The following is a 19,514-nucleotide window of genomic DNA, read 5'->3' on the forward strand; positions in this document are numbered from 1 at the left end:
CATTTATTATTTTGTATGTAATGTATACTGTATACTTACATTTATTAATTTAGCGAATGAATATTTTATTTCGTGTTATTAATGCAAACTCCGCCCTCTCGCGGTGAGTTGTGGGTAACATCAGCCGCTAAGTGTCCATTGATTCACACTTCGAATTTTCACCGGAAACAGTAGACCATCCGGGTACTTTGAGAATACTCATTTCAGCATACTATGATTTGGGACGTACTAATTCTATTTTCGAATACTATTTAGGACGGATAGTATGCGAATTGGGACGCAAGCATTCAATTTTGTTAAATTCCAATACACACAAGTCTACATTTAAAAACATTCTAGAATAAAAGAGAATATATATTTCTATATATAATGTTTACGTGTGAACTTAGCTTTCTAAACTACATAAAAGTCTTCTGTTATTATTATCTTTTTATATTTACATAATTTAAGTATTTTGTTATTTCAATTTAAAAGGGTGGATATTTTTAATTAGTCGTCTCCTGTGTGATGGTTTCTTATTGCCAGCAGGACAGTCGTGCACCGCCCATGTGCGTCAAAGACTGCATCGCGATTACCGGAATCATCATAAAGACACTTTTTGAAACCTTTCGGCGCTTCGTAGTTTGTCTTTTGGTATCTCGCTGTATTTTCTTGCATTGCCAGACTCAAAACATCGCGTTTAACGTATAATAGATGCAGAATATCTTTATTTAGTTAAACAGAGTTGCAGAAGATGCGGGATGGATGTTAATGTCTTGTTGCGCGCTTGACAGTTGTGGTGCACTTTTAGAGAGCCATTTCTTTTTGACCATCTGAACTGACATGAGCAAATAATGTTACCGCGTAAAAGTATCATTCCTGATGAGTTCTCTGTACCGGCGCTCGTGTCGCGGATGCCCCGCAAGCCCGTCTTTAGGGACCGCGTAAACAAAGCGCGCTTTATCGCCAAGAGCGGCGCATGTAACCTAGCGCACAAGAACATACGCGAGCAGGGCAGATTCCTGCAGGACGTGTTCACCACTCTGGTGGATCTCAAATGGCGTTTCACCTTGGTCATTTTTACCATGACTTTCCTGTGCAGCTGGCTGCTGTTTGCTATGGGATGGTGGCTGCTGGCATTTGGGCACGGGGATCTGGACCTCAACCGTAAAGCAGGCATACAGCAGTGTGTCATCAATGTCAAGTATGTAAAGTCATTTTTGTTATTACGAGAATTGTGCCATGCCATGAGTGACTGCATTAACTTTGTGGAGATGGGGTCTAATCAATGTTGAGAAAATGCGTCCAAATGTTGTCAAATGTGAGCATAACATATGTTTAATTGAACATATTAAATTAAATAAAAACATATATTAATAACAGCATAAAATTGACCGAATGATTAAATAAAATAAAATAAACACCTAGCCACAATTTATGTCTATACAAAACTATTTACAAACTTTTACGCACAAGTTTTTACCATAAAAAGGTCTCCACTAACATGAAAACATGTAGTGAAATGCAATAAAATAATAACAAATATAGATGTGAGTCAATGTGAGCATTAAAACATACTTTCAATAATATGTTTTCAATCTTCATAATGTAAAGTTGTATTTTATTGTCTATGAACAAATGCTCACTTAAATTACGCACTAGTGAGAACTTATGAAAGTGTTTGCTGCTTCGTCGTAACACTCGTCTTTTTCTTTTTCAGCTCCTTCACTTCTGCCTTCCTTTTCTCCATCGAGGTGCAGGTCACCATAGGTTTCGGGGGACGTATGATTACCGAGCAGTGTCCCACAGCTATAGCTTTCCTCATATTACAAAATATCATAGGCCTTATAATTAATGCCGTCATGCTCGGTTGCATCTTTATGAAAACAGCCCAATCCCACCGGCGCGCCGAGACCCTCATCTTCAGCCGTCAAGCTGTAATCGCCGTGCGCAACAACCACCTGTGTTTCATGATCCGAGTTGGAGACCTGCGCAAAAGCATGATCATCAATGCTGTAGTGCGACTTCAGGTGGTCCGAAAGACCACCACGCCGGAGGGAGAGGTCATACCTATCCATCAGATTGACGTGCAAACGGAAAGCGCTGGCAACAGCATTTTCCTGTTGGCACCCCTAAACATATGTCACGTCATTGACAAAGACAGTCCTCTTTACGATCTATCAGCCATGGAGTTACAGTGTAGTGACCTAGAGGTTATTGTGATACTGGAAGGCGTGGTGGAGACCACGGGCATCACTACTCAGGCGCGCACTTCATACGTGGCCGAGGAAATCCAATGGGGCCACCGTTTCGTGCCTATAGTGACCGAGGAGGATGGTGTGTATTCAGTGGACTATTCAAAGTTTGGGAACACAGTCAAGGTGGCCACCCCGCGCTGTAGTGCCCGTGAGCTGGATGAGAAGCCGTCGATTCTGATCCAGACGCTACAAAAGAGCGAGCTGTCGCACCAGAACTCTTTGCGCAAGAGGAACTCAATGCGCCGCAACAACTCCATGCGCAAGAGCAACTCCATGCGCCGCAACAATTCGGCTCTCTCTGTGCCCAAAGTGCAGTTCCTGACCCCGGAGAGTGGGCAAAACTCAATTGTAACATGACAAGAAGCTTTTCCTTTTTGGTTATCTTGCAGCAGTCTATCCTTAAACCTCACTTATCCTTGTTTAACTATTACTAAACTCCTTTTGTGTTACTTAATAAAAACACACTTGAAAACTGTACGTTTTTATTGTAAATACCTCTATATTTTATACTGTAAATATATATACATTAGTGGTGTAACGGTTCAGATTTCCCACGGTTCGGTTTGTGTCCCGGTTTCGGTTCAGTTGTGCTATGTTCAGGTAAAAGGGATTACTGACAAATAAAAATAAGAACAAATAATCAAGCTATAAATAATAGCACCAATAAAACAACAGAGCAAAGCAGAAAATAAAATAAGATACTGTATAACCTTTTAAGGTAGAAATGGATTAAAGTAATCAAATAAAACATAACATTGCATATGTACAAATTAAATAAAGATGAATCTTAATTGAAGTTACAGAAGCTATTGAGTCACAAGCAGTGAGTGATTTCCTTGACTTTTAACAGACAGCAGGAATATGCTGCTGTCGCTTTAAGAGGAATGAAACAGATCCAGTACACCGATACAGTACACATGCGTTGGTTTTCGTCTGTTTCGTCCATTCACTTAAGACATAACCTACTATGTTTGTTAAGATACTCGACAAGAGGGGCATGTTGACCTACTTCGTGTGTGAATTTGTCCATTTAAGCGCTTCAAAGACAACTCGATATTTACGCCATGTCTCGAGACATTCCTTATGCGCGCTTCGGATCTTCTCACAGTGCGCAAGTAAGTTTTCTTCTGCATCATCTTGCACTTAAATGTTTAAATTGGCAAGGCTTGAATGAGTGTAGTTTAAACAGCAACCTGTGCTGTTCAGGTCTCACATGCACTCGCGCGCTCACAACACCCGGGTGATGAAAGCATTAATGACTGGTCATATTACAGCATACGTCAATCCTATTGAAATTTGTCTACGTTATTTGATTTGTTGTAGGTATTAAATATGTATCCATCGACAAACATAAATTAGCTGAACTTTGTCAGTCTGTTTTACGCATTATAATTTTTAACTAACCATATTAAATGCGTCATCAGATTTAAGATGAGCCGCGTGCCGAACCGTTGGTGGAGAACCGTGCGGTTAATTTTTTTTTTACCGAGAACCGTTACACCCCTAATATACATAATATATTTGTTTTCTCCACTTGTCCTTATGTGTTCACTTTTTTCCCCTCTCTCTCTTTATATATTTCTTTATATGTTATTATTATTTACTATTGTATAGCTGTAGACCGCCTATGCTCTCACAAAAGCACTTCAAATGTATATTGTCAATGACATCTGTACATATGACAAATAAACTTGAAACTTGAAATTCACTTTTTGTATTCTACATTCAAGAATGTCCATGTTCCACATAGGTTTTGTGAAATGTGTTTTTAATGAAAAACATCAAACAAAACATGAGCACATAAACAGACTGAATTTTGGGATGTATTAAATAATACTACAAATAAATCATTCAATAAAGCATTTGGTCTATGATTGTGCAGGCCAAATTTTACATACATGTACGTAGGATTATAACCATATTGCTATGATTTAAGTGCAGATGTTTAATATAGCAATGGCAAACAAATTAAAACACGCAATACAATCTAAAAATATAAAACAGCCAACAAGCTAAACGGTAAAGTAAGTTAAAATATTTCCAGTTCATGGTTAAATGATGGAGAGGGAGGACCCCTGGTGGTGATCTAGTGAAACTGTAGTTTTTGTGGTGACTAGTGGCACTACAGTTATGTTTTTAAATCAGTTGGAATTAGCAACTACATATCGACAAATCGTATTGTTAATCACCGTTCAGACCGGCTAAATATCATCTCAATCGCTGTTCGGTATCAGAGAGTAAGGTAAACAAACACGACCGTCGAGGTTATTTGCAAGGTATGTTGTCTTAAGGTGAGAATGTTTAGTTTGGACGGTGCGTTGACCAAAGTTAGCCATTAAACTAGGCACTCTGACTTGTATAATAGTATGTAACAATAATTTCACTCGATATAATGTAGAATTATGACGTATAATTTCGTTTCCTAGAACGGTCTTTGAACTGTGAAGATGTTTCACATCATAGACATGATAACGTTACCCATAGCGAACTTACCATCATTGCCAGCTGCAGATAGAAGCTCAGGAATCTTCCACTCTTTTCTGGCTTTTTAGAAGTTATATCCTATTTAAAGACAGTATTTATTATATATTTTATTTAGCTAAATATCCAACACCTTAATTTTAAAACCCATCATCAGTTATAACACGCATTTTTAAGTAAATAGTGCCCTCTGGTGGTCATTCGTAGTTTTGACATTAAAAAGCTGGTTGAGCATTTACTGCCATAAATAAAGTTGTTTTTTATATCACTGTATTAAACTTAATTGGGGTTTAACTGGAGAAACGTGTGTGCATCGGTATTATGACCTGCAGTGCACGGCGCTTTGTTCCGACTGTGCTTTGGAAGCATGACTCATTTCCCATCATGCACTGCGTTTAGTTAGAACCGCTAGATTTATATAAAAAACCCATGGAAACACACAAGTATTTCACGAAATACTTATTCTGTCGTATTTCAACTACTTGTCTATTTGAGCAGTGACATTATCTAAATAAAATAAAATAATAAACAATTATACCCGTTAGGTAACTCGTACGCTCTTTGGTAACCTCCTTCCTCAGACCGGCTGAAAGTTAGCTTTGCGCAGTGGCAGTATCGTAGCCTATGAGGTTTATCCGAGGCGCGATTATTGCTAATTGAAAACTTTACCCAATACCCCGCCGTGACGACTTGAAATATAGTCGGTACTGGCAATTTTTGACGGTCTCTATGGAGACTCACTCTACCAAGTTAAAATATAGAATAATTTAATTAAATGCGAGTTAATATTAATCAAGGTGAACATTGCATTAATTATTTGTAGTGTATGTGGAAACTGGAAACGGTAGTATAGCATTTTATGCATACTATATGCAGTGAATATATAAAAAATAAATATTCGTGAAACGATTGAAAAGAACTTTAAAAAAGCGCCGTTCCAAAAATAATTTCCGGGTTGAGGGAAAATATCGTAGATGCATATGATTAAACAACTGTTTTACTGGTATATCACACGTCTTTAAAGTAACATATTTTCAAGGCATCTAGTTATTTTACAATACAAAAAATAACAAAAGTTAACAAAACAAAACCAAAAAAAGACCCGGGGGGAAATTAATAGAATATGATTAATGCTTTGACAGCTTTTTTTGTTCTCTGACAATTTGGTTGAAATGAGGTATTTTCAAAATCTTTCATGAAAACAATAAAAGGGAGGTTTATCTTTCGAAAATTTAGATTAGATTTATGAATGTGGAACTTAGCAAGTAATAAAGTTAATAACATACAATTCACCTCATATATATTTCATTCCTAATAAATCCTAAGACATCTTTCCAAAACATTGCCAAAAATTATGAACAACAGTTTCATCACAGAACGAGCAACTGGAGGAAATATCTTTTTTTCACGTAAAAAGTGATTTGCAGGGTAGCACTTATGAATTATTTTAAAAGACATTTATTTTACTTTATTGGTTAAGAAAAAATAATGTGGAAGCATCCACACTTTTCCCCAGCAGATATTACCTCATACAGTATTCCAATAAGAAAGTACAGGTGGTAAAGTGACAATATCCTGCTGGAATAGAGAACGGATTAACTTGCTATTATTTTTATAAAAATTTTTTTTTTTACCACAATTTACCAACAGGAGTATTAACCAGACTCAAAGATACCGGAGAAAGAGAATGAGCACATCTCAGTAAAACAAGAGCGCCTGGTGGAATTGAACCCATAATGCATCTAGTTATTTATATCTATGAAACGCAGCATAAACACGTAATACTTACGCGACTACAGCGTCATAGGTCAAAGAGCACACGGGTCACATGACAATAATGGCGTATTCGCAATGTGTATATTTTTCATACTGAACCCACAAATACTAAATAGAACGTACTGTTTAAAGCTCGATAGGTAGATACTTCAACTAATTTAGTAGCGATTTCGTATTTAGCAGTTTATGCATCGGTGTTTGATCGTTATATCGTATAAATGCATGTACAGATTAAACGAATGTAATAAACGGTAGTGTTTTATTGTAACAGTATGAAATAATTGTTAAAAAAACAGGACGAGCAGTTGTATTCCCCTTAATTATATATAAATACAATAACGTCATCGGACGCACGTCTAATCGGCATTCATCACGCGCTGACCACAGGTGACTGAGCTAACGTTAAATTACCTGCCCTTAAGCACTGGCACGACTTCCGTAAACGTATTCGGTTTACTGCTGAACAGGTGTGTGACGAGTCATGAAGTAGTCCGAGTTTACATTAGTGGAACATTGAGGTGCCATCTACTTTATACGCTTCTTAGTTTATGCACGTAGCCATAGATCTGTCAGACATGCCGAAAACGTGTAAAAACGGCAAACGACCGGGATCTGAGCTAAGTCAGGACACCATACCTCAGAAAAGGAATAGAAACAATAAACATCCGGTGTCCGAGGTCAGTCACAGTAGTTCCTGCGAAGAATCCAAGAAAAAACCTATAGCTGCTCTTATCCTTGCCAGAGGAGGAAGTAAAGGGATCCCTTTGAAGAATATTAAGATGTTGGCAGGAGTTCCTCTGATCGGATGGGTTATCAGAGCTGCGAAGGATGCTGAGGTCTTTGACAGGTGAATGAATGAGTCTGCTGTCACACAGTATCTGTATGAATATTATACAATGTTATGTACTGTGGTTGCTTTCGCAGTGTTTGGGTATCTACTGATCACGATGAGATTGGAAAAGTGGCAAAAGCTTGGGGTGCTCAGGTGCACAAGAGGAGTGCGGAGGTGTCCCAAGACTGCTCAAGCTCACTGGAAACCATTCAGGAGTTCACCAGAGAACACCCAGGTAAGCAGGCTTGAGGAACAGGCTTGTGTATCGGTGCTGATGGCCTGTGTTGTAGTGGGATTCGATTATGCTGCTTAATATTGTTTGAAGGAATAGTTTGCCCAAAGAGAAAAATATGTCTTTATTTATTAAATGTCATGTAGTTGAAAACCTGTAAATGACTCTCGTCAGCGGAACACAAAAGAAGATATTTAAAAAATTGTCTCCGTGGTCCATATAATAAAAGTAAATGGGGTTCGATGTTGTTTCTCACCAGAATTCTTCATTCTTAACCTCTTTTGTGTTCTGAGAGACAAGTCATACAGGTTTGACATGACATGAGGGTAAAATGTAAATGATGAAACTATCCCTTTAAGGGTGTAGCCTTAACTTGTAAAACAGGTGTGTCAACATTGTTGAACAAATAGAAATGTCATAACTGTCTAATCCCCATTCATTGTTTCGGTCACTTTTTCTTTCTTTCTTTATACTGTGATGTATAAAGATGTCATTACAGGATTAATCTTTAACAGAATCAACATCTGTTAAAGTGATGTTTGTTTACAGTTTTAACTCTATTAAGCTAGTAATTTTTCTACTAAAAATATCTATTTTCCTATTCAGAAACGTAGTAACATTTCTTGTGTATAGTGAATTGTTCACTTTCAGTTTACCACACAGTGAGGTTATTTCATAGACTTTTTCCTGCTTAAGGCTTGTGTTTTAATCTGATGTTCTCTGGCAGAGTTTGCAGTCATATGTAACATCCAGGCCACTTCTCCATGCCTGCACCCAGAACATATACAAGAGGCCCTGGAGCTTATGACCAAACAAGGGTTTGAATCTGTCTTCGCTGTGGTCCGACGACACCACTTTCGTTGGGAAGAGGTCAAGAACAGAGGTTTGTTGAGACATCTATTGGTAGCGTTCAACTGTACTTGAAGCCATATATTCTATCATTTAGATTTAATTTAATAAATGTTTGAAATAAATTAGGGCTGTCAAACGATTAATCGCGATTAATCGCATCCAGAATAAAAGTTTGTGTTTACATAATATATGTCTGTACTGTGCATATTATTATTTTTTTTATATATATACAAACACATACACATGAATATGTATTTATTTATATTTACCAGTAATTGAAATTATATATAAATGTTTATTAATTTTTAGATTTTTCTTAAATATACAGTATGCATGAATGTGTATGTGTTAATAAATACAAAATTATTATGCACAGTACACTGATATATATTATATATATAGTACACAAACTTTTATTCTGGATGCGATTAATCGCGATTAATCGTTTGACAGCCCTAAAATAGATATAATCATTAATAATATATAGTCATAATATATTTATAATTGAAAGCAAGATTTTTCATTCCAGTGAACGCCTGTACTAAACCTCTGAACCTCGACCCAGCTCGCAGACCATGTCGTCAGAAATGGAAGGGAGAATTGTGTGAAAATGGTTCCTTTTATTTTGCAACCAGAGATCTCATCGATAAGAACCTTCTTCAGGTAGCACAAATGCATTGGCCAAACTGCAATTTGAAGGACTTCATGATCCATAAAGCTGACCCTCTGCTGCCGAAAAGCTTGACATAACAAATTCATAACCAGAAGAGTCTATTTTATTGGTCTTGTACTTGATTTTGGGGTACATTTTACAGGGTGGAAAGATGGTGTACTATGAGATGAAGCCTGAGAACAGTGTGGATATTGATGTAGACATAGACTGGCCTGTAGCTGAGCAGAGAGTGCTGAGGTGACTAGACTTTCAATCCTTCATTAAATACAAGTATAATTCATTTTGTCACGCTTTACAGTTGTGTATGTGGTACTTAATGAAATGACACTTGCAAGTAATCCATTTTATTTTATGCAGCAGTATTTGCGCATTATTTAAGTAATATTATAATATGTATTGACATGTAATATATGCAGCATGTTATAGTTACTTGCTGCATGCTTGTAGAGCATGCATCTGAAAATGCATAACTCATAACTGAAATCATAAAAGCAAAGTGATGGGTTTTTACTGAATGCATTTTGACCTATATGAATTTCTGTGTGCGTGTATGTTAAACAGGTATGGTTACTTTGGTAAGGACAAGCCAGAGGTTGTGAAACTCCTGCTGTGTAACGTAATGGGATGTCTGTCAGATGGTACGATCAGCCTGTTTGCAAATGGAGATGATGAGATGTCCTACCACTACAGAGATCAGGCTGCCATCAACATGCTGAAGAAAGAAGGAGTGGAGGTAAGCTTAAATGTCCCACCCCCGATCTAAACTACCACCACATAGCAATAGACCACACCCCCCCACACAAACAGTTTCTGACTAATTTCCCATCATGCAACTGTGGATCCTTCTCTTCTTTTATTTAAACAAAACTTGGTTAAAATGCAAAAGTTGATTAGTATTTCAGTTTAAAATAGAGCAGTGTTTCTATAGTTGTCCATTGTTGGGCATTTTGGTGATATTTGATGAATTAGTGGAAGTCACCATTCATGATAACATGGGCTGAGTCACACTAGCGGTCAGGCCTGTCTTCAGGTTGGTTATCCTTGCGCAGTGGCAGTATCGTAGCCCATGAGGTTTATCTGAGGCGAGATTATTGCTGGTTGAAAACTTTACCCAATACCCCGCCGTGACGACTTGAAATATAGTCGGCACTGGCAATTTTTGACGGTCTCTATGGAGACTGAGTTTACTGGTGAAAAACAGAAACTAAATCTTGTGTTGAGTGTTTGTACCTTTTTTATTTAAGTTGTTAGTTACAGTTAGGGGTAAAATTAAAGGGATTTATCAAAAGAAGATAACTTTGTCTTCAGATATTCTAAGGGATGTGTGGTGAGCAATTCACTTATTAATATAAGCTACAAACACAGTATTAATAGAGTCTCTGCCATTTGTATGCAGATTACTTTTGAAGCTACACGTGCACTTTTTCTTTCCTCCACTAGGTTATTCTGATGTCATCAAGAGATTATCCTATCCAAGCAGCCTTGGCTGACAAACTCGCTGAGAGACTGGGCTGTTTAGTCAAGCAGGAAGTAGATAATGAAATGCAGGAAGTAGATAATAAAATGCAGGAGGTAGAAAAGCTCATGAAGGAAAGAGAGCTGGAGTGGAAAGATGTGGCTTATATAGGTGAGTCAGCAGCTCGCTTTCTTACTTCAGCTGAACACCTCAACATAAGTAGTTCAAGACCACATGAAATAAATTATGTGAAAAATGCATAAATATAAAGTAATACATTTAAATGAATTAACAGTATAATGTTTTTTTATTTTTAACCTATTTGCAGAAAGACAGAAGACTTTCTTAAAGTCGTGTTTTTAATTCCTGTCCCTACTTTCATATATCAGGTAATGATGGGGCAGATGTTGAGTGCCTGAAGCTGGCAGGGTTGAGCGCTGTACCTGAGGATGCCCTGGAGACGGCACGCATTGCAGCAAAATACACTTGCCGTAACGCAGCAGGTCACGGTGCCGTAATGGAGTTTGCCGAACACATCTTGCTATTAAAGAAAAAAGCCAAATCTCAAATGGAGCAGGACAGAATAAATAGAAACAATGTTTAGGCGACATTTTACTGTGATAAAAAGCATTGGGTGGAACACTCGAGATAAACATTATGTGGTATGTTCCAGATAAATATACCATAAAGCTTAAAATAAATAGTAGTGAATTACTTGATCATGACGTTGAAAAAAAATATTATTCAAAAGAATATACAGACTTGATTTGGGTGTATTTGATTATAATTCTTGGAAGGATCTTGTAGTTTATATTGGTTGTTGTGTGTGTGTGTGTGTGTGTGTGCGTGCGTGCGTGCCGGACAATATTTAATTGAAATGTAGCATGTTGTACTCCACAATATCCACTAGAAGGCAGCAAAGTATAAGCTAATAGGTACTACACTTGTTTTCAAACTGAGGACAAAAGCTACAACAATAAGCATCACTTATGGAGACTTTTGTGGCTGCTACTGAAAATGTACATAATGCATGTCCAAAATGTAATTTTCAGAACTTTTATGTAAATGCTTGGAAACAATACACTAAAAAAGTACTAGTATTTAATACAATGACTATTATCCTAACAATAAAATCAGTTACATTACATGTTAGATAAAGGCAGGGGTGGAAAAAAACAATGTTGGTTTATTGCCCACCTAGCCAACCTCATAATGATACTCTGTAGATAATCACTATGGTAACCCAAATTTGCATACTAAAATTGGCTGATACTCCCGATGTTGTTGTCAAGTCTTAGTGTCTCCTCACCCTCATGAATTTCTATATTGTATGGTGGGAATATATGACCTTAGTTTTCTGTGCAACGTCTGATCACCAAGGCCGAGCACGGAGGCCATAATGAGGGTGAGATTTCCACTTACTAGCCACAATTAATACTCAATAAGTCTGTTCATTTGGGGTTCCTCTTAATCTATGCATCCTATGAGAGATGGTGAACTCAATTAACTTTCTTGTCATCCTCTGGCACATCATTGCGCGGTTGTCGCTTTGTGTGCACAGTTCAAACAAGCGGAATACATTTAGGCCAATGAAAATCACCAAAGTCAAGTTGAAGACGATTATTTCACAAAGCAAAGATAAGATTTTTTGGTTACACTTTATTTTACAGTGCCCGTGTTACAGTGTAATTATACATTTAAGTACTGAGTAATAAAAAGTAACTACTTGTACTTACTATAGGGTTAGGATTAGGGTTTGGTTCAGGGTTAGTTACATGTTATTACGCATAATTTATAGTAAATACATGTAACGTGTAACAAGGGCACCGTAAAATAAAGTGTTACCGTTTTTTTTTTTTGGTCTAAAAATTTACTAAATTACTGTATAATAAAATGTGAAATAACTTTATATGCCAATTCAAACTATGTGGAGTATATGCGTTCTTTAAGAATCAAACCCATGGCCTTGGTGTTGCACACATTTCATTTAATTGTCAACATATCTCAAATATTTGGAAATCAGATTTTAAACTAATAACTTAGTAAATAACTTAATTAGCGGCTTTTGCCCAAATCTCGAATCCATGACATCCACTTTTAAAAATTACCATGTTTAAAGCCATGGGACAGCTTAATTAAACCAGCATGAGATTTTTGCTCGAGTCAGGCAATAAGTTGCAGGATCGATACATGCAGAGATGCCCCGTCTCTCCCAGTTGTCCACTGGAGCCAATTGGGTCAATATAAAGGGTCAATATAAAGTGATGAGTTGTCGTGCGGGGCACAGGTGTGTGGCACCAGCCATCAACCCTGCCAGTTGTTGCTAGTACCGATCATCTCATTAAAAAGATCACACTTTCTGCGGCTCCGTGTCTGTTCTGCAAGGGAGCCTCAGGTGGGTTTGGAGACATTGGATTGGCTTTGATTGTGGTTTTTAAGCTCCTGGGGATGATAAACTTAGAACAGCGAAATTACTTGCATGTACTGTTCTTTTTATATCTTAGAAGTTTTTTAATTTTTATATATTAAACGTATCTTATTCTTAAACGTAATAGTATCACAAATACTATCGCAAATAAACCTTTTGGTGTGTGATACATTTTTTTGAAATATTGTTATGAATACAGTTTCATGATGCACCGATATCAGCTGGAATACAATGTAACATCATCCGCTTTGAGTTGTTCCAGAAAATCAATTCCCAGACTAAAGACTGATGATACGCAGGACACGTAAATAAACCTGCATAACCTAAAACATGCACCTGTCATATGATTTAAGGTAACAGACAGTTTTTTAAAATGATGTAATACCCCTGAGACTGGAAAGTGAACTGACAGTGATGAAAAACCGCCCTGTAGCTGGAGTCATGCATCAATCTGATGCCAGACAGACTTATTCTGTTATGAGCGCGTCAGGTCAGGAGTACAGTAAGCAGGTCTGCAGTCTGTGACTCAGATTTTCAATTTAGAGTTCAGCTCTCCAGCAATCCTGTGACTTATGACCTTGTTTGTTTGCTTGTGAATTAGCTCAAGTTTGAGTTCAATTTCTGCGTTGCATTAGTGAAGGGGAGATCGGGAACTGCTGTGAAATTGAGTACAATAGTGGTCTAACCTTTCCAAATAGTGGGGTAAGTTGTGACACTATGAGACAAAAAATTTCGATCACTCCAAACATGCATTTAATCAGCATGTCCACACATGCGGCCATACAAGTCCAGTGTCTGTTGAATTTCAACAAAAACACACAATATTGGATTAAAAATCTGTGTTATTCTATCAAATTACACTAAATACATGTAAATATTATTATTGTGTTGTTTAAAAATGAATATGAACTTGTATTCTTTGCAGAATTCATGATCTAAATCATTGCATCTTATTTCGACCAGTTTGTCCACTGGTCGAAACAGGTGAATATTACTGATCTTTTCTAATCGGTTGAACTGATTGTATTACATCACCCCCGTTCTTCCCTATGGCACAGTTTAGAACAGAGACGTTTAGAACACCATCTTCCCAAAACCGAGGTTGATTCCTAATTTCAAAGCTGTCAGTGACTTAATCTCAGCTCGTGGTGGGACGCCCAAGTTCACTTCCCGTCCCTGCCCTGCTGGTACAACACATGCTCCCATCTATCAAATCCAGCCCAAGTACTGGAGTTCATCAAATTGTGACCATGATGAATGTACTATACACAGAACACACACCACTCACCTGTCCCTCTGAATTACAGTCCACTGGTATTTTTAGGTAAGGGTTTCTTCCTTTGAGGTCAGAGGACTTTAATTTGCCGAGCTGACATGCTCGTTCGTCATGTTTTATTTGACACTGACAGCTGATATATTGCTGTCGACTGCTTCGTGAGGTCTTCTCAGCATCTTGGTAAAGCACACAGCGTTCTGCGACCTCCCCTCGCCATCAACATCCTTGTATAAACCTTTTATTCCCCTGATTGTTTTTATCCGCATTACTTTGGCAGCGGAGTAACATCGCGGGACATCCTGGTTGCGTCACATACCTTTGGGACTAATAAATCATGCACAGTTGTCACATTTTATTCTTTTAGTTTGTGCCCAGGCAAAGTTTTGAGAGGTTCTCATGAAGATCAGCTTTGTAAAATAAACAAAATACTTGACTTTGACTTGCAACTGTTTATCATTACAGTAATAATTGATAATTATGTGTGAGGCTTATGGGAAATGTCAGCTGGACCAGAACAATGCCATGAAAAGGGACAGAGAAAATGAGTCTTACATTAATTAAATGATGGGCACAGAGCACATGGTCCAAATCCTCTTTGTTAATTAAAAGTTGTGCCCTCGAGATCTGAACTATGAATCACTTTGTATTTCTGCACAACAGATATGCAAACATATCTTATATTTAATTTTGGACTGAATCCTAAAAAAAAATACAGATGAGATCTCTGTTATCTCTGTCTCAATTTTTTCCCCTAGACATCAATGAGATTACATGCTTAATTCTCTTGCACCTTAGATATTTCTCCTTAAAAAAAAAAAATCAGGAAAAAAGTATCAGAAGCGACTCAATGTCACAAACTGAGCTCAGATTTGCAAAATCTGCATTCCCGAATATGATTTTACTGATTTCAATTCAAACAAGCATTTCTTAAATCCAGAATAATTTGAATCTAGATTATTTTATCAATACAGTCTACATTTTTTGCAGTATTTTAAGAGAAAAAACTGAAACTGATACCAATACGTAAATGAATTTGGAAGCTCAAACTTAGTTAAATGTGAAAATCTTGATCCTTTTGGCCTTTTATACATTAATTCAATTCAGTGTCAAGATAATATTGAAACATTTCATTTTCAGTATACATTTTCAGCTGTTATAATATAACATCGCTGTCCTTCCGAAAACTCGGATGTCCAAATTCACAGTTTTTCAGGAAATGGAAAAAACACTGTACTTTTTAAATGATTAAATACTGTGTTGTCAAAGTTGACAAGCACTTTTTAATCATTTTATTGTTTAGATATTTGCAGAACCCAGTGACAAACAAAACATTTATGACAAAAAATAAAAATCACAAAATATGGAGATACGAGGTTTCAGAACAAGCATCTTACTGTATTGCTGTCCTTCCAAAACCTTGTATCTCCATATTTTGAGATTCTTTTTGTCCATAAATCATTATTATTATTCACCCTTTATGTTTGTCATTGAGTTTTGCAAAGTCAAACCATTAAAAAGTGCTTAATATTTAATAATTAAAAAAAATAGTGTTTTCCTGAAAAAGCACAAGGTTTCAGAAGGACAGCGCCGATATGTTCATGAACAGAATATTTCAGGTTACATATTCCACAAATATTTTGTCATTTTGAAGAAAACCCCACCATGTGTATGAATCTTTAAGGTTGATGTTTTTTACCACTAAAGGAAAAAATATCTTGCACATCCGCAGGTGCAATACACAACGTATGCTTCTCCTCCACAGCTTAATGTCACACAGACCTGCGTAATTACATCTCATTAGCTGTAAGCAGAAACTAAAAGACCCATTTTGGCTATTAGATCCATGATGGGAAACCACCTGAACACCACCTGACATAATCACACAACAGATAATATTTCCCATTATTTAAACTCATGTCTTCGCCGTTCCCAGACCAAGAGAATATTGAGAGAACAAAGCTCCATTAAATTTCCCTCTCAGCAGATTAATGCTAATCAATTGCTTCACTCATAACTGCAATAATGAGTCTGTCCCTGTGGTGTCCCATGCACATGTCCCTGCTAATACGCCAACAAATAAAATCATCGACTGCAAATCGCAGTAATTGAATGTGGACAAGAAAACCAAAACAGTGTGCATGTTCCAGGTCACAAGATGCTCTTCAGGTGCTTTCAGGACTTTTCTGGTACACTTTGGCTCTCCGTATATGAAAACAAGTTGTTCTTAGTTGTTGTTTCCCATTCGCAAAGTGCCCTGTTGACTCATGTGTGACGCCCATTTTGTTGCTCACTTTCACTGCTGTGCTTTTAGGCAAACCCCTTGGGATCCCTTGGTGCTTTTTACAACAGCCCGATCCTAAATCTGTTTACGTGTCTACAGAGAGCCTGAGTGACAGGCCCAATAGCGTTTGATCTCAGATGAGATTTTCTTTCCCCGAAGAGAAACGCAAGAGCAGAGTTTAGCGCCAAGGTGAGTTTACCCTTCACCTGAGAGAACGTCATTGAATTATGCATAGGGCACCGAGGCCCTGCAGTGAAGCACGGAGGATGGAGGACATCTGACTTCAACAGTATTAACGAATGAAGCTTTCACAGAAGAAAGCTGAAACGCACCAGGGGCTCTGAGGAGACAGAAATGGCGAGGCTCAATATCAGAGCCAGCCGGGGCTGCGATCATAGTACGTGATCTGATTACTTTTTCCATCAAAACATGAGAGGGCGAACAAGTGGACAAGTTGAGGGTTGAAACAGTGTATCATGGTAAAACATTGGACTTCTGCTCTCTCTCTCCATTGGTTTTAATAAGTTTGTGCTTAAAGGGACAGTTCACCTAAAAATAAAAATGATATCGTCATTTGTTCACCCTCATGTGATTCAAGACTCTTTGAGAAATGTCTTAGCGGTTTTGTGTCCATACAATGGAAGTCAATGGGGTCCCAAATTGTTTGGTCCCCAACGTTGTTTAAAATGTCATTTTTGTTTTCTGCCATAGAAAGAAAGTCATAGATGTAAAAAAAAAAATTTTTTTGTTTCTGGACTGAAAGATATTAAAACACTTGACATAATTGTTAAAACTATTATTTGTAAGTCACTAATCAAATCTAAACAAAGAAAATGGGACACTGACGAACTCCTTCGTACAAAACGTCAGGTGCTCTTTGAAACGTTGTCAAACCATGAATCTTTATTCAGGACACAGGCCCTTTATTATGACAGTCATCCTGAGCCCGGCACATTCCATTACCTCCTATCTTGCTTTTCTTAAATCATCACGGCTCTGTTTTCTTGTAAAGTGCCAAACCCCATCACTATTTCCTTTTGGTTGGGTCCCTGCTTTCTGCATAGGGAGTAAATGGCAGAACTAATTCTCACTTTCTCAGAAAGTAACTCAACTCATGGTGGGTCAATCACTGATGAACAGCATTTCTTTAAGAGTCTCATCACCGGATACACTAATTTGCTCTGTAAAGTCTTTAATGCCTGTGTGAAGTGCTCAGAGACTTGAGTCTGATCCTAAGCTTTTGAATTTATGAGGTTACGGAGGATCTTGTGCCATTTTGTCTGCCCCTTCTGCTCATCCTTTTCTTCCTCTGTTATCTTTAACTCTCTCTATAGCAGATCTCATAAAACATGCATCTCTTCCTCTGCGTAAGGACCCACAATGCTTTTATTGCAGTCTTTCAGGGCTATAAATCTAATGCTAAAAGGCACCAGGGTAAGAAGAGTGGTAGAGATATATTATGCGCCTGTGTCTGTTGCAGTGTTTGTAACATAAGGCTTATGCTCGTACAAGTGTAGTTCAGGATATAAAATGCACATGGTTGTGTTTTAAGGTACTTTTGCCCTCTCACAGGCTTGCGGTGAATGGTTTTCAATATTATTTTTTCCAAAAAATATTAGTGAAGAGTTTGTCGAAAAGTATTGATTTTTGGCATGAGAATATCAATTTAGTATTAATATCAATTTCGCAATATTTTGAAATACCATTTATTTTCTTCATTCCCTGGAAATGCACGGCTCCGAATTGTCCCAGGATGCAGATAATCCTGAAATGAAATTACCCAGAAGATCGGCTTGACATAGAGAATGAGGTAGATCAATAGACTGGCCTCCATTGTGTGTCTGGACTCTGTAAGCACATCCTGCAGCTTTAAAAATTAAACTTACTGCTAATTTACTATCACAGTCTTTTAAAAGTCTTTAAAAAAAGAGCACAACACACCAATGAGTACATTTAGCACAAAACAAAGGGGAGAGGATTTAAGATATTATTATTTACTATTTATATATATTTTTTTATTTTTTATTTTTTTTACTGTATTTTTATCTTTTTTCCAAACTGTACAGCACGTTGGTACTCTTTGGTTTTTGAAGTGCTTTAAAACTAAAATTATTCAAATATTTTTGGTAATTGAAATAAAATAAAACATTCTGCCTAAATATTACTTAGAAAAAATGAAAATTTAAATGTTGCCTTAGCAATAAACTTCATTTAAAAGTTAAAATTTAAAAGTTATTTTTAATTAAGTTTATTTCACTTAAATTATTACAATTATAATTTTGCACTACAACTGAAAATAAAAAACTAAACTAAACTTATATAGCAATATAAAAAAATTATAATAAAATGCAAAATTACAAAACAAAATTGCTACAAATTAAACAAACTAAAATTAACATGAAAAGTAATCATATACATTTTAATTTGAATAAAACTAAAACTGAAAACAAAACCACAATAACCCTATTGTTCTTAACAGCCAGCCACAGTTTACTTTACCAGTCGCCAACTTTCTCCATTTAGTTTCTTCTGTTTATCTACTAATAAAAAAACACTTTGACCTTTAAGAATTTTAAATGAAATATTGAATATTTATTTATAATCAGTTGGTGAAAAAGACATTTGATTGCTGATTGTATGTCCTATTTACGAAAGGTCACTGACATCAGATATCAGTGCCAGTTTTATTTAGCATATAAATTCTAAATTGAATGGGCTGTGAAGTCAATATTAACACAGTCTTGACTAAAATCCCTCCTTTTACCGCAATAAACTATAATTTAGTACTTGCATATCAGTTGCAGATTGTTTTGACACAGTTATTGGCAGTCTAAAAGGATTGTGTGCAAAAATTGTAAACAAAATCTGTGTGGTACAAGATGAGTCATCAATATTTGAAAATACATTTTAAATCTGTATATCTGATGCAAAAAACTGTCAATATATAGAACTACACTAACATATAGACCTTAAGATAACAAACAAACTCC

General features: G+C 36.8%; 2 protein-coding genes and 2 non-coding genes across 4 annotated transcripts; all 4 read left to right on the forward strand.

The window, feature by feature from the left end:
* Positions 1-608: 608 nt before the first annotated feature.
* On the forward strand, positions 609-3,894 carry kcnj8 (potassium inwardly rectifying channel subfamily J member 8). The gene is made up of 2 exons (XM_057324352.1): positions 609-1,183; positions 1,700-3,894. The coding sequence occupies exons 1-2, from the start codon at positions 834-836 to the stop codon at positions 2,592-2,594; spliced, it is 1,245 nt and encodes a 414-aa protein (XP_057180335.1). The 5' UTR covers positions 609-833; the 3' UTR covers positions 2,595-3,894.
* Positions 3,895-5,313: 1,419 nt separating this feature from the next.
* LOC130548239 (U4 spliceosomal RNA) lies at positions 5,314-5,454 on the forward strand. Its single transcript, XR_008961994.1, has one exon. It is a non-coding gene; the product is annotated as a U4 spliceosomal RNA (small nuclear RNA).
* A 1,056-nt stretch (positions 5,455-6,510) lies between these two features.
* cmasa (cytidine monophosphate N-acetylneuraminic acid synthetase a) lies at positions 6,511-11,697 on the forward strand. The gene is made up of 8 exons (XM_057324815.1): positions 6,511-7,341; positions 7,419-7,561; positions 8,286-8,441; positions 8,940-9,073; positions 9,226-9,320; positions 9,645-9,816; positions 10,524-10,710; positions 10,929-11,697. The coding sequence occupies exons 1-8, from the start codon at positions 7,043-7,045 to the stop codon at positions 11,141-11,143; spliced, it is 1,401 nt and encodes a 466-aa protein (XP_057180798.1). The 5' UTR covers positions 6,511-7,042; the 3' UTR covers positions 11,144-11,697.
* On the forward strand, positions 10,121-10,261 carry LOC130548240 (U4 spliceosomal RNA). The gene has a single exon (XR_008961995.1). It is a non-coding gene; the product is annotated as a U4 spliceosomal RNA (small nuclear RNA).
* Positions 11,698-19,514: the final 7,817 nt, after the last annotated feature.

The sequence above is a fragment of the Triplophysa rosa genome, linkage group LG24 (genome assembly GCF_024868665.1).
Source record: "Triplophysa rosa linkage group LG24, Trosa_1v2, whole genome shotgun sequence".
Taxonomy (NCBI): domain Eukaryota; kingdom Metazoa; phylum Chordata; class Actinopteri; order Cypriniformes; family Nemacheilidae; genus Triplophysa; species Triplophysa rosa.